The sequence below is a fragment of the Aspergillus welwitschiae genome (assembly GCF_003344945.1).
Source record: "Aspergillus welwitschiae strain CBS 139.54b unplaced genomic scaffold BDQ94scaffold_10, whole genome shotgun sequence".
Lineage (NCBI taxonomy): Eukaryota > Fungi > Ascomycota > Eurotiomycetes > Eurotiales > Aspergillaceae > Aspergillus > Aspergillus welwitschiae.
The window spans coordinates 615,334-631,040 of record NW_020798704.1 but is presented as its reverse complement, the minus strand read 5'-3'; the positions used below and the strand labels follow the sequence as shown (position 1 = coordinate 631,040).

Below are 15,707 nucleotides of genomic sequence, written 5' to 3'. Positions count from 1 at the left end.
CTGGGAGAGGTGGTGGCGATCGAATCACTTCCGTATGGGGTGATGTTCTCTTGTGTCGCGTGCTCATGGATTATGGATGGGATGGGTTATGCTGTGTTCGATGCTGGTTGGGGTTGGGGTAGTTGGGGTTTGATGATGATGATGATGGCAATGATGGTGGATGGTGGATGGTGATTTGATTGATCGGATGCCAATGGGTTATCTGCCGATAGGAGTGATACGGGGTTACTTGGTACTACGGATATATGGATATATACTATGATTTCTTGTAATCTATCTGGTGGAAATGAGATATGTCCTGCCTGGGACTGACTGGTCTCATACTATTTTGTTTATGATTGTTTTGTTAGACATTGTGTCTGTGTCTGTATCTGTAGATGTCTGTATACTACTGCAGTAACTAAGTAGACCACAAGCATAGAGATAAGGATAGATACCATTCTACATAATGATGAGACTATCATCTCCAATGGTGCAACATCCTCCATCCCAAATCCTGGTACTAGATAACCGTTTCCAACCTTCCTCTCCTCCCTGACTGGCTCCTTATCCCAGGTTCCACCGATACACACCGCGCCCGCCCAGAACAACCACGATAGGGTGTTCCAGCCATCAGCACCGCCCTGTTCCATTCGGCAGATAATCATCCCGATAAGGGGAGAACAGACCAGAGCAGGCAGTATCTAAGGTTCAGCACTCGGGGTTTCCATGAACCTAGTCATTGTTGAGAAATTTGGCAAGTTCCAGGCAGTCAGGATTATCCATTTCTTCCACTGGGTCACGCTATCCCGGTTCCATGGGAGAAATGAATGTTAGCGGGAAACCTTGGGGATGGCGTGAGAGAAGGGAGAGAGAGGAGAGAGCCAGGTGACCTGGATCACCTGAGAGGCTAAAAGTAAATACTTTGTACAGTAAGTATGGGACTGGACTGGGCTGGGCTGGGATTTAGGTCATTCGGATTCCTGGGGCAGAAATGGAACCAGATGGAATCTCATGGAAGATTTAGACTATTCTCTCATACGAAGAGCTGTGTCAGCCACCATCAGAGATCCAAAGGAACCGAGAAGGATGATGGATGATGGATGATGAGGTGGTGGTGTTGGTGGTGGTGTGGTGGCCTGGCAAGTCTTGCTTGGGGGCTTATCGCGTGATGCGTGCAAAACAGCCACCTGGCAGAATGAATAGCGGGAACTTAATGGGAAAAGAATTCCTTAGTCAGAAGGAAAGGCCCATCCACGTATGCCTGAGGTCCTTGGTTTTTCGTTGTACTTCTTTCTTTTGAGGGTGACCACCTCATCGTCCCTTGGCTGCCTGCCTACTGCTGCTGCCCATCGGCGTGTCGGAGACAGGCAAGCCTGCATGATCGAGACACGCAACTCTTTGCCAGCTGCAAGGACGAAACCTTCCCGACACTTGCTCGGGAGGCGGTCAGTCTGGCACTAATGCACCTTCGTCCTTCACCGCCAGCATCGCTTTGCTCATGCAGCCCCGGAAAGAAAGTTGCCAGCCACGGGGCGCTGCCAGTGCTTGCCGTTGCTTTGCCAGTGTTTTTGTGTTGGCTGTTTGAGTCGCACTTAGCAGGCACCATGTTATTGATTATAGTTATTTGTTTATTTATTTTAACTTTTTATTATCTTTACTCGATTTCATCATTTAGTCTCCGAGCCTGTATCTCCGTTATGTATGTATGTACGAAGAGGGATATTTCCATCCATTCACCTCGTTCCAATTGTACACACCTTATCCACAACTACCTACTTACTGTACACAGTAGTTATTAGATAGTAACTAAGAAGTAAAAGTACCATAACGGAGGATAACTATGATCTTGCCGATAGTACAACCCGAAACGAACACTGAGCAGATTAACATACTCTGCTACATACCTCCTGTCATATGTTCACTCATTACTCCATACTTCCAAAGCAAAAATAAAGGAAAGGAAAAACAAAAAAAAAAAGAAACCAAAGTCTCCACCCCGATCGATAGTACGATACGATTGCCAGATTAAAAGTTGGCCCAGGAGTCTGTCTGTCTGTCTGAGACGTAATATCCCTCCCACCCGTTTAACCCCGCAAATCCTGTTACAGATGATGGGCGAGTTGAAGGAAATCCCGCGCGGTAAACAGGATCAACGTGGATCACGCAGGTTTTGTGCAACAACAATTGACGTTGTTGATTGATTGATTGATTCAAAGGGGTTGGTTTCCCTGGGTTATCTGGCTGGCCTGGACCGAACCACACACACCAAACTTTGCAGTTGTGAACTGACTCAACTGCCTTTCTTACACTGAACCTTAGGTACCAACTCTTGGGTTGGGAAAAGGTACCTGAAGCGGTGCTGAGCATTTTAGGTACTTACTAACTCTTACTCAGATTGATTTTAGGTACTTACTGGCTTACTTGGTTTACTACCTCGTCGGGTAGATATTTTTCTTACTTTCTTACTTGTCCATGCGGATAAAAAGTAAGAGAAAAGTATCCAGTCATATTATATCTCTCGTATGATCGGTGATACCTGAGCATCTTCAGTAGTACTCTGTATCTACGGCTAACTCTCGGAACCTAGGCTCTAGTCTAAGTAGTAGTAGTCTCCTCTGATGATCGGCGCGCAGCAATATCCGTATCTACCGACAACAGCTTCTTTCCCCATATTACTCCCTACTAGTCTACTGTGTCACAGTTGACGAAGGTCCGGGATCATCCTCCCGGGCCTTTTTTCAGAACAGCCGACCCAAACGAATGGTCAATTATTGGCCACGACTTCGCGCCAGTCGTTGCTTGCTTGGGGCTGGCGTCATGCAGCCTGGAAATAGTGGCCAACGGGGCTTCCGTGTGATTGGGTTCTGAGGGATCCACTGTAGCGTCACTCAGGTGGTCGCCCGCCAACTCCAGGCACCCCCCGGATAGGGACTAGACCAGTATGGATCCGTATTCGTTACTTTACTTTACTTAGTCATAATGCCAAGTGCCACTCTTGATTGGATTTGTTCCCGCCGTCTGCATCGGCCGAGGACTGGGGAGAGTGGAAATGCTCTGAAAATGGAAACATGATAGCGATACGTAGTCTAGGTGCAATCATCGCGTGTTCAAGTGTGTCTCCATCGTCACCGATTTCTGGTGGGGTGGTGCTCTTTTCCCGTTTTACTGTTAGACGGACGGATTTAGGATCGATCTGATCTGGTCTGGTTGGGGAGGGAAGAGGGGAAGGAGAGCGGGCCAGTCGGTGATCATTACCTTACCATCGGATTGATGATGAAGACGATGGTTATGATGATGATGGGTATTACGAAAACCGCCGCCCCCTTGTTGTGTTATATGACGAACTGGGCTCAACGGAAATAGTTAGTTATACCTCGAATGCATTATTCCTTCATTGTCAATTGTTTGTAAGGTTTGACTTGGGGGGAGAGTCATGGGGTTATCACCCGGAAGATTTTGATTGTATCCATCTATCAGGGAACATAGCAAGATGGATGATGATAAGTGACGATGAAGATAGGGAGATAGCATAGCTCGCTCGGATGGGGGGGGAAGAGGGGGGAGACCCTGCCGGGACCTGCAGGAACTTAGCTTAGCCGGTTGACTTGGTGCTGCCTTGGTGCCCAGGGCGTATCTTCCATGTCCCCTGCTCAGGCTGTAGTCTACTCACGCCGTCTTTGCTTGGGAGGTAACTCTAAACCGGCGCTTAACTTGAACTTTTATTCTACTGCACCAATTGAAGAGTTATGAATATATATTAACTTTTGTTTATCTAATGGTCATCAACAATTTACATCAATTAGTTCAAAGTTAGTGATTGATTAATTACAGTCAGCAGCCGTTGGTGTTGGCAAGCTGGCCGCAATCAGGACAGGTTACATGTACCTGAGTCTGGGGGTTTGCGGCACCTACTACATAATACATTTCCCCAACAAGCTAAAAAAACAAAAAATATGAAAAGAAAAATGCCTCGGGGAATTGACGCATTCAAATGACACCTGCCTCCCAGCCCGTCATTTTGCAATTGCAACAAATCTCGTCATTAAAATGCCAAATGACAGTATCACTATTTAGAAAAAGCAGTAATGGAATTGAGACGACCCGGCAACAATGGCAGGGGATGACTCAAAGGGAGACAGCGGAAAAGTGGAGGAATGTTCTGGCTGCTGAGGTGATTGATAGGCAGCCAGGAGAATAACGCCTTCGTAATCAATGACTGGAACGCTACTGAAACATTACTTGGAGCCCATTAACGGCTTCTCGGAGGCAGTGATTTCCGTGCTCAACCATCCATAGATAGTAATATCCGTAAATAACTGGGAATTTTTATTTTCATTATTATTATTATTATTATTACTGTTGTATTATTGATTGACTCTGATGCCCTGTAACTGGATGACCATAATTTGGAGAGAGAAAAGAGAGGGGGGAAATTCGGAGACACGACTTAATTGAGTCAACCAAGTCAACCAAAGTTGGTACCGCCAAAAGGGTCGGCTTTTCCATGACGCTGCGGGTATGGATACTTGCCAGGACAGGCAATGCTGAATCACCGCCGCGCGGATTCTTCTGGCGAGAGGAAAAGGGAAGGGAAGGGAAAACAGTCATTCAGGGGGGCGCAGAAAGAGGGTGTGGAGTCGATGGCCGGATGCGGCCTCTTTTTCTCGACCTGCCGCCAGTCAAGTGGGTCGGCCGGAAGATCGCACGTACAGTATTGTTACCACTGACCACGAGGGAAATGGGGGTTGCCGGGTACCATCCTCACAGGCACTTGGCCCGATTGGGGAGTCTGGAGTATGCATGAATACCGTAATAAACACCCGTGATTGGCCAGCAGGCCACCCACCCTGGAACCAAGGCGACGTAGGAGGTTCTCGCTCGTTCGCCCACTTTCTCGCCATCGCTGCAGGTTGAGTGGGTTTGTTTCCCTTTCCCTCCCCCAAGGTTCCGAGTGTCGCCCCCCATCCGACTAGCCGTGCCTAGGAATATGAGGAAATACTTACTAGTATGGAAGGGCATAGAGTCCAGTCGTCACCCTCCCTCCCTCCTCCCCCCCGTACTTTTACGAATTACCGTACCTACCTAAACCCCATCTGATCCCAACTGCTATCATCCGGAACCTCCTTATCCCTATCGCTCGCTCTCCTCTTGCTCATCCATCCTCCATCCTCCACCTCACCTTCCTACTCACCTACACTCACCTTCCTCTTCTCTCTCTCTCCATCTTCTTCTCCTCCTTTCTCTCTCTCTCCTACTCTTCGCTTCCCCTTCTTCCTTCCTATCCTCCATCCTTCATCTCTTCGTTCCAGCGTCCCAGCTACCAATCCATTGCTCCTTCCTACATCCGCGCTTTCCCAATCAGCCTGCCAACCCAACCCAATCATCAACTATCGCCACCCCATCACCTTCCTCTTCGCCTCACCACCTCTATCGCGACACGATATAGTACTGCCTGCAATCCTCTGATTAGGTCACATTGCCAAAGTCTTCCCCACCAGATCTACTTCAGAACAGTGTACTTGTCCTGTCCTCTACGGTCTAATCTGCCTCGCCGCTGTCTTCCTGCCTGGCCTTCCGAACACCCTGCGTGACTCATCTCAAGCCAACCACGTCGAGAGTTCCTCGGACCCACGAGTCCTTCCCTCAAACCAACCGTCTCAAAGCCGCGTGCTACGTTTCAATTGCAGAGATACGTGTTGAGGGTTCTGCGTCTACTGTGAGGTCAACTTCTGCTTAGTTGTCCATCCGTCCGCCGCGCAACCTGGGCCGGGTGCTGGTATTCGGTTCTTCATCTCGTTCACCTACGGGCCTGAAGATCCATCATACCAGTTGTCCAAAGCCCCGCTATACCTCCTATATAGTTCCTCTTCTCAAATCTCCGGACTATATATCATCGGGCGACTTATGACCTTATAGCCGTCGGTCCCGTCCTCGATCACTTCCCCTCCCCTTTGAGTCACGACCCCTCTCCGGCCCTTCAGCCTGGTGTTCGAAGGCCTTTTCAGTTACGAGCCTTGTTTGTTTATACATTTGGTGTTCAAGTCACGATATTACGCAGCGTTATTCTCCCTTGGTCCTTCCATTTGGTGTCCCATTGCCGGACATAGTCATTCACTTCGACACATTCTTTCTCTCGACATACTTCCGTTCCTCGGGCTTCGCGCCTCTACACTTGTGAAACGATATACAGATGCACTCATAACAGTCTTTTCTATTTCCTAGCCGTCGTCAATCACCCTTCTCCTAAGGGTATCTGCACTGCGCTTCGCGCCTACTCGTCGTCATCATTTTCTTTTCGTTTGTCTCCATATCCTCTCTTCCCGGTATTTATATGAAACTGTGACTCAACAAGCCGGTTGGTTTCTTGTCTTCTTTCTACTTTATTCTCGCTCTTCATCTTTTTACTTCTATTCTCGGTGTCGAGATCTGCTTGGCATTTGACCGTCTTGGTTGTCTGGCTGTTTGAATTATTCTTGCATCCGCCTTGTGACATCCATCGCCTGCTATAAACCACTGGAACGAACATCTCTGGGAGAATATCGTCTAGTTCGAGTATATATCAGATATGGAGTGCCTGAAGAACAGCTTTGTGGAGGGTCAGCTCCTTGATGGGCGCTTTCGAACCGTCGCCCCTCTGAACCATGGTTCATTTGGCATGGTCTTCCTTGCTACCGACAACAAGACCGGCCAGGACGTTGCTATCAAGTGCCTGACCAAGGGTGGTGCCTCGCCGTATGATGCTCGTTTCGAAGAGCTCGACTGCCACCGACGCCTTGCCTACCACCCCAACATCGTCAACCTCATCCATTCGTTCGAAACAGATGCTCACATGTACCTCGTTTTGGAGTACTGTTCCAACGGCGATCTGTATGAGGCCATCAGGCTCAACCGTGGCCCCTTGGAGACGGAGCACGTGCGTGATTTCATGTTGCAGCTGGTCAGCGCTGTCGAGTTCATGCACGCCAATGGCATGTACCACCGTGATATCAAGCCAGAGAACATCTTCTTGATGCAGGATGGATCCATGAAGCTGGGTGACTTGGGTTTGGCGACCCGGGATACCTGGAGTCATGAGGCATGCGTTGGAAGTGACCGCTACATGGCTCCGGAGCAGTACGACCCTTCGAGCTCTGGCTACTCTCCTGCCAAGGCCGATATCTGGGCGGTTGGTATTTGCCTGCTCAACGTTCTCTTCGCGCGGAACCCCTTCGCTACCCCCACCGAATCCGATATCCTCTTCGCGGACTATGTCCGCGACCGCCAATCACTCTTCGACATTTTCCCCAACATGTCCCAGGATACCTTTGAGATCCTGAGATTTGCTTTGGCTATCGACCCCGAGAAGCGTTCCCTTTCTGGTATCCGTGATTCCATTATGCGGACTGTCTCCTTCACTACCGATGACGAAGCATTGGATGAGTTCTGCACCGATGACCGCGAGGTCGTTCCCGCAAGTGCCAACCGCGAGCCTCTCCGAACACCTTCCATCCAGAGCCCGCACATCAACCAGGGCGATTCTTTCCCATGGGCCAAAGCCCTCCAGGCCAGCCCCCCTCAGCAGATTCGGCAGCTGTCGGCCATTCCCGACAACGAGAGCTACTCGGAGGATCTCTTCCCTCCTTCGGAGACTGCTGGCACATCGTGGTTCTCCGTTCACCAGGGCACTCCCTCCATGGCATCTGTTCTGGAATCTGCTCTTGGAGATTCGTTCCGGCCGACTGCTTTCCGCAAGAATGAGCTGCGTTTCCCCCCACCGTCGGATCCGGTGCCCATCACCGGATCACTTCCCACCACCAAACCTTTGCCTTCTCTTTCCATGGTCTTTGGTAAGAAGAAGGACGAGCAGATCTCCAAGAGCTGGAGTGATCTGTGGGATGAGGAGGAGGAATCCGAGACCGAAGACCTGGCTTTCCAGCAGCGGCGCGAGCAGAACTCCCGTAGCTGGAGCCACGAAAGCAGCAGCCCTGTCGAGGGCAACGTTCCTGAGCTCTGCGGCCCGCTGACGGGCCTTCGGGATTCTGTGACTCCTTCTATGCTCAACGTTCGCGCTCAGCAACCCAAGCCTTCGGTGCCATCCGATGAGACCCCCGGGAAGTCTTGGAATATTCCTACGGCCCCCACTGGCCTCAAGACTCCCCCTCGCACTCCGGACAGTCCCCCGAAGAACTCCAACATGGACAAATGGGCTGCCCTGGGTGACCGGAGGAGGAACTACAAGTCTCCTGAGGCTTCACTTGGACGCAAGAAGTTCCCTCTCAACATGAGTTGGAGGAAGGACTGGGGCTTGGGATCTTCCGGCTTCGACTATGGCTCTTGGGCCGCCAAGAAGGAGGAGTCTTCCTTCCACGATCGCCGCCGACGCCCCTTCCAGGAGAAGGGACGGCGTCGCGATGCCTGGGAGTCACCGAAGGCTGCCAACGTGAAGGTTCCTCATCACTACGATGGCAGTATCGATGAGGATCTCGACCTTGTTGGTGGCTGGCATGATCTCCACCTTTAAGAATCATGCCTCCTGCCTTTGTTCCCGCTCTGCTCTAATCCGATTCCTGTTCGTTGTACCGACCAAATTACCCTGACAAGAGTGGCAAATTCCAAACAACTTTTATCTTCCGACAACCAAACTTCTCCGGCTTGTTTTCTTCTTTTCTCTTTTTTTTGATCGATTTTGAAGCGTCTCTCTCCACTCGGCTTAGATGCACCCGCGTTGGGTGCATCCGGCAGCCTTATATTCAATATTTTATTATCCCCTCTTCTTCTCTACCGTTACGATAGATTGTTTGTATTCGGCAAGCCTCTCACGTCGGAGGTGCTAGTGTTTTGATTCCTATCCTGTATAATATAGCACTCTTCGAAGGAGCAAGCATGGGGATGGGCGGTCGAAAAGTGACTCATCTGCTGGATTTGGGAGGGATTGTTTTGTGGAGGGTGTGATTTTGTTTCTCTTCTTCTCTTCACCCTTTCCATTCTTTGCACAATGTCATCCTTTCAACTTTTCCTACCCAAAAAGAAAATGGTTCAACTTGACGGGGGCCTGGACGACGAGGCAGGCGGAGGACGATGGCGGGTGGCCCGGAGGCCACCAGGAATCTACGAAGATAACAATGAAAAAAAAGAAAGTCATGGAAAAGCAAGACTACTATGGCCATTCATCCACATCTTGAGGCGACTGTGCCGACCAGGCGCAGGACTGGTTTCTTTGTACTGTAACTAGCTGGTATGGTGAGAGTGATACGAGGATACTGGGGATAGCCAGAGGAATCTACTATGATTCGATGTGGATTGACTTTAATTTGCCTGCGTAGTGTATATTGTAGACTGGGTATCTCCCCATCTTCATTTGTAAATCAGGTCAATGTAGATTGCCAGCTGTCCTGGTGTGACTCACGGGCTCTACACCGTAGGTTTGTCCCATCAACTACCCAGATAGTCTAGTATAAGTATAGCCTAGTACTAGTAGTTAGTGGTTAGTCCCAGTGGCGGGAGAGAAGGCGGTGGCAGGCCTCCGTTCCAGACCGCCGCGGGAAAGAATGGAGAAAGACAGCCAGACACCCTCAATCTATCCTCGCGCGACAACGCCATCTCACACCCGGTGAGCAAAGAGGCGGTGTTTCTGGCGTGTGGCCTCTTGCGCGACGTGTACTACCTACTTTGCTGACCTCCTTTACTTTCTCGGGTTTGTTACACCCTTTTATCCTTGGGTCTTCTTGCTGATCCGTCTGACTACTTACGATCCCCTGAAGGGGCGCGCCGGTACTGATAAGGAGCTAACTAACCAACCAACTTGAACTCTGTTCGCTCCGTCTCCCCTCAGTCTATAATAGCATTTTACATACCCATACACACACACATCAGTCCCTACAGTACATAGCGCAATGAATCTTGCCAGAAATACATAATCATATCGACCTCTTATCCTACCTTACCTGCTACTTGTCCGGAAGACAGACAGAAAGAGAAAAAGTCGCATTGCGACACGGTCAAAATGACCAGCTGGACAGCCTCACAGTGGATTCCCTGGATGACTCTAATCTCCACCTGGATTGACGGCACAACCGCAGACCCCAGTCAGACGATATGTCCCGCCCCGCGCTGGCAAGTCGCTGAGGCCGAGTTCATCCAGTGGCCCCAGTGTCCTGAGACGCGATGGGAAGCGGAGCCGGCTACTCCTATCCCCGCAGAACAACAACCGTTGCTGAAAGCGCCCGAGGAGACGCTCTCCGCCGTGTCTGTTTCCATGGCTTCGTCCGAGAGCAGCGCACGGCCCGATCACGAGCTTGATACCGAGTCGCCGCTCGATAATGCGAATTTCCTGTCATTCGAGGATTGGAAGAAGCAGAATCTGGCGAAGGTTGGCCAGTCGGCGGAGAATGTCGGCGGGCGCGGCGCTGCTGCTGCTGCTGCTGCTGCTGGGAAGGAAGGGCGGCGGCGTCCGACGGGGATAAATAATGCGTTGGATTCGCTGGGCGAGGATGTCGAAATTGAGTTGGATTTCGGTGGCTTTGGGGCTGATACGCCTGAGGCAGCGAAGCCGACATCTTGGGGTGCGCGTGTGTCGACTGGGGTTACTGGTGGAGAGGCGGGTTCTGCTGGGGATGTTGATTCCCTGGCGCATGGTGTGCCGCCGGCTGGGGGTGTATCGCGGTCGAAAGATGCGGGCACCACGTGTAAAGAAAGGTTCAACTATGCATCGTTTGATTGCGCCGCGACGGTGCTGAAGACGAATCCGGAGTGTACGGGGTCGTCGTCGGTGTTGATTGAGAATAAGGATAGCTATATGCTCAATGAGTGTCGGGCCAACAACAAGTTCTTGATTCTGGAGCTGTGCGATGATATCCTGGTCGATACGGTGGTGTTGGCCAACTATGAGTTTTTTAGCTCCATCTTCCATACCTTTCGCGTCAGCGTGTCGGATCGGTATCCGGCGAAATTGGACCAGTGGCGCGAGCTGGGTGTCTACGAGGCGAGGAATACGCGGGAGGTTCAGGCGTTTGCCGTGGAGAATCCTCTTATCTGGGCGCGGTATGTCAAGATTGAGTTTCTCACGCATTATGGGAATGAGTTCTTTTGTCCGCTCAGTTTGATTCGCGTGCATGGGACGACGATGTTGGAGGAGTATAAACATGATGGTGAGGTTAGTCGGACAGACGATGTGGTGGCCGATGAAGAGCTTGAGCCTGCGCCGGTGGCTGCTGAGATAGAGACGATCCCTACGGTGGATGTTGCAGCGGCAGCAGGCCCGATTGAGCAGAAGGTGGACGAGCAGACGCCGGAGACTTGCCCTAACCCCGGACCGGTTGTTGATGAGGCGGTCATGATGCAGCTTTGGGGGGTTCCTTGGACCTGTAGTATTCATGATTCGCCAGCTGCTGGGGATGAAGGGACACAGGCGTCTCTCAATCGCCCGTCAGCTACTGATGCTACTCCTCCCAAGGGCGACGACGCTGCGCCTCTTGGAACCGAAGCTCCGGTCAAGGAGGCAGGGGAGCAGAAAATGACTGTTAGCCCGAATGTTGACTCGGCCCCTTCGTCTGCTACCACGGCTGGTCCAGAGACTACATCACAAGGTGAAGCCGATAGCCGGTCTACTGGCTTCACTAAGGAGGAGCAAAGCGTCGCCGCGGAGACGACGCGGTCAACAGCGACACAGCCTCCTTCTGCGAACCCGACTACGCAAGAGTCATTCTTCAAGTCTGTGAATAAGCGACTACAAATGCTGGAATCCAACTCCAGTTTATCCTTACTGTACATCGAAGAGCAGTCGCGGATATTGCGTGACGCATTCAATAAAGTTGAGAAACGGCAGCTGGCCAAGACGTCCACGTTCCTGGAGCAGCTGAACGTGACGGTGCTTCATGAATTGAAGCAATTCCGCGAGCAGTACGATAACGTTTGGAAGAGCGTGGCGCTTGAGTTTGAGCACCAGCGCATCCAGTACCATCAAGAGGTGCATTCGCTGAGCGCGCAGCTGGGCGTCCTTGCCGACGAACTGGTCTTCCAGAAGCGGGTGGCCGTCATCCAGAGCATCATGATCCTCTTCTGCTTTGGACTGGTGCTCTTTTCACGTGGTGCCGTCAGCAGCTACATCGAGTTGCCCAGCATGCAGAACATGGTGTCGCGGTCGTACAGTCTGCGGTCGTCGTCACCTCCGTTTGGATCGCCGTCCGTCAGCCCGACATCGTCGGGTCGGCGCGCGGGCGGTCACCGACGCAACCTGTCTGAGGATTCGCAGGAAGATGGACCGATTAGTCCCACGCTGGCATACTCTCCACCGACGCCAGTCTCGGACGTGATGAGCTCGTCGGAAGAAGCGGAGAACCAGAGGGGGAATTCGCTGGCACTGCCGGAGGTGGCGCCACCAGTCCGATCGCGCAGTAGTCCGCCTGACCTCAAGGGAGGCGAGGAGTCCATTGAGGAATCATCTAGCTCGGGCGATTCACCCGTGTCTCACGGACGGAATGCCGCGGTGGCCGAGGCCTAGTAGTGATGGGGGATGGTCGTGGCATGTGGAACCCGACATGACAGACCAGGTTGCAGTCTGGCTGCAGGATTCAGCGCGGTGGCGATGTCTCGGCCGCGTGTTTCCAGGCCAACAGCTGCAGACGAGCTTATCTGGCTGAGTGGCTAGCCGGCTGTCATTCCTGGGGGAAGTGTAAATGTGTTGCTGGTCACGGCGGCAGCTGGTGACACCGGATAGAGTGCAGGAGAGATGCAGGGAATATGTATGTTTGTATGTACACATATTGTAGAGGAGTACGGAGTACAGCTACGCGACATGATGAGACGATGTATATACCCATGACCATTAACAGTGTTTATTGAATGGACATTTTTATTAGTTAGATACCTCCGGTGGTTAATTCAAGTAATGGACAATGAATGACATCTTCGGGCAGTGGTAATGATGGTGGTTGCCATGACAACAATCGACGGGTTTTTCTTGCCTTCGATTCTTATCCTCTTCCCTCCCACTGCCTTCCACTGACTTTCCTCCACACTGCAAGTCTACTAAGTACTACCTCTCAGTCTCTCCAGTCTCAAAAGCATCAAATACCTCTCTCATCAGAAAAATCTTCTGAAACCAAAGGAAATAACCAAAATGGACTCCCACCCCCTCACCGACCGCACCAACACCCACCTCGTCCAAGACACGGACAAGTTGAACGAGCTCAAGGCCGCCCCCGCCAAGATCAACTCGATGGAATATCATCGTCAGGTGCTGCAGGGCAAGTTGGAGAATGGCGATAAGTGAGTACCACTATCTCCCTGTAGATGTGCATGTGTGTACGGATATTGACTGTTGTAAAGGAACCAAGCAAGCTACGTCTCTCCCTCGGATGATATCATGAGTCCGTGCTCCAAGAAGTTGAGTGATTTGAAGGGCAAGCGGTTTAAGAAGTATGCTCCTATCTCCTTGTATACAATATAAATCGATTGATGCTAATGTTGGGGTGTGTGTAGTGCCGGCAAACCCCAGTCCCTCTTCGCCAAGCTCGGCAAGAAGAATTTCGAACAGCAGTCGTCGGCCCAGAAAGAAAACACCGAGGCATGATTGATTAGATCGTCTCCGGGTGAAAAAGGATACGTCTTTCGGTGTTTGCGCCGGTCGCAGTACTCCGATTGTTGATGATCCAGTAACCGGGGTGATTGATTGCTTCTGTTGTTTTTCTTAGTTTGCATTGGTTTGCTCTGGGTCGGTTGTGGTGTTTGTTGGTTCGGTTTGGATTGATTGGGTTTATGAGAAAATCAGGGCTCGATATGGGATTCGGCCATGCTTTATGCTTTTCTTTTCTTTTTCTTTTCTTACGCTTTACTTCTTACTGCTCTATTGTCACATCAATCAGTTGATTGATAACTTCTTCTTCATATTGATAACTATGGATGGTTAATGAATGCAATGCGTGAATGTGCTGTTGCTGACTCATCGGCCGATCAGCCGAGGTTCGGTCGGCTGCTTCTCCGCAACCTCGATACTCCGCATTACTTCCTCAGCTTATAACCCCATCCTCCCTATTTCACCTCCAGTTTCTTTTTTAATCATATCATCATACTTCCAATCAATTAATTCTAGTATCCACAGTAGTCTATCATGTCAGCCTCCACCCGCATCCCCGTCATCGCTCAACCCTTCGTCAGCGACCGGGCCAAGCGTACCCTTGACCAAGTATTACCTCCCCATACCTCCTTCCCACAGCTACATCCCCCACACCCCCCATCCACCACCCCCAACCAAACACAATATTAATAATGTATAGGTCGAACAATTCGTCGAAAAAGAATGTATCCCCTCTGAAGCCATCTTCCGCGCCCAACTGGGCACCGGCTCCCAACGCTGGTCGACCTACCCAGCCATCATGGAGACCCTGAAACAGAAGGCGCGCGAACAAGGTCTCTGGAACATGTTCCTGCCCAAGAACCACTTCGCGCAAGGGGCCGGGTTCAGCAACCTCGAGTACGGACTGATGGCAGAGTACCTGGGCAAGAGCACGATTGCATCAGAGGCGACGAACAACGCCGCCCCGGACACAGGCAACATGGAAGTCCTGGCGAAGTACGGCAACGAGCAGCAGAAAAAGCAGTGGTTGGAGCCGCTGCTTGAGGGCAAGATCCGGTCTGCCTTCCTCATGACGGAGCCGGAGGTCGCGAGCAGTGATGCTACTAATATTCAGTTGGATATTAAGAGGGAGGGCGATGAGTGGGTTTTGAATGGATCTGTATGTCTCACTCGCTCCCTCTCTTTCACTTCCTACCTTCTCTGCATTACTATATACTCTCCGAGTATACATGATATATATACTAATGCTGGTGTTTAGAAATGGTGGTCCTCCGGCGCCGGAGACCCCCGCTGCGCCATCTACCTGGTAATGGGCAAGACAGACCCCACGAACCCAGACCCCTACAAACAACAATCCGTGATCCTCGTCCCAGCACACAACACCCCCGGCATCACCGTCCACCGCATGCTTACCGTCTACGGGTACGACGACGCGCCGCACGGCCACGGCCACATCACATTCAAGAACGTGCGCGTGCCCGTCTCCAACATCGTCCTCGGCGAAGGCCGCGGCTTCGAAATCATCCAAGGCCGACTCGGCCCCGGCCGCATCCACCACGCCATGCGCACCATCGGAGCGGCCGAAAAGGCCCTCGAATGGATGATCGCGCGCATCAACGACGAACGCAAGAAGCCCTTCGGACAGAGCCTCTCCTCGCACGGGGTGATTCTGGAGTGGGTAGCCAAGTCACGGATTGAGATTGATGCTGCGCGGTTGATTGTGTTGAACGCGGCGATTAAGATCGATCAGGGGGATGCGAAGAGCGCGTTGAAGGAGATTGCGCAGGCGAAGGTCATGGTGCCGAGTATGGCGTGCGGGGTTATTGATCGTGCGGTGCAGGCGTATGGCGCTATGGGCGTGTGTCAGGATACGCCGTTGGCGTATATGTGGGCTTGGGTGCGGACGTTGAGGATTGCGGATGGGCCCGATGAGGTGCATTTGTTGCAGATGGGCAGGAGGGAGAATAAGAGTCGGAAGGAGGAGGTGAGGAGGAAGTTGAAGTGGCAGGCGGAGGAGACGGAGAAGTTGTTGGGTGTTACTGCTGGGGGAAGGAGTCGGTTGTAAGAAGTTCTTGAATCTATGGGTGAATGTGGGTGAGAGTGGTATAGGATAGTATGTTGATTTGCATGCAAAATCTCATGAATCATATTCATCATGCACCGTCCCGATATA

The 15,707-nt window shown here is 51.5% G+C and overlaps 2 protein-coding genes across 2 annotated transcripts; both read left to right on the top strand.

The window, feature by feature from the left end:
* Window positions 1-6,547: 6,547 nt before the first annotated feature.
* On the top strand, window positions 6,548-8,482 carry BDQ94DRAFT_158548 (putative serine/threonine protein kinase; the record flags this gene model as incomplete). Its single annotated transcript, XM_026768967.1, has 1 exon — window positions 6,548-8,482. The coding sequence occupies one exon, from the start codon at window positions 6,548-6,550 to the stop codon at window positions 8,480-8,482; it is 1,935 nt and encodes a 644-aa protein (XP_026628224.1).
* Window positions 8,483-9,964: 1,482 nt separating this feature from the next.
* Window positions 9,965-15,599, top strand: BDQ94DRAFT_158535 (Sad1/UNC domain protein; the record flags this gene model as incomplete). The annotated part of the gene is made up of 7 exons (XM_026768964.1): window positions 9,965-12,445; window positions 13,169-13,227; window positions 13,288-13,377; window positions 13,916-13,920; window positions 14,060-14,061; window positions 14,235-14,693; window positions 14,793-15,599. 7 exons carry the CDS (start codon window positions 9,965-9,967, stop codon window positions 15,597-15,599), a joined length of 3,903 nt encoding a protein of 1,300 aa, XP_026628223.1.
* Between the last annotated feature and the right edge of the window lie 108 nt (window positions 15,600-15,707).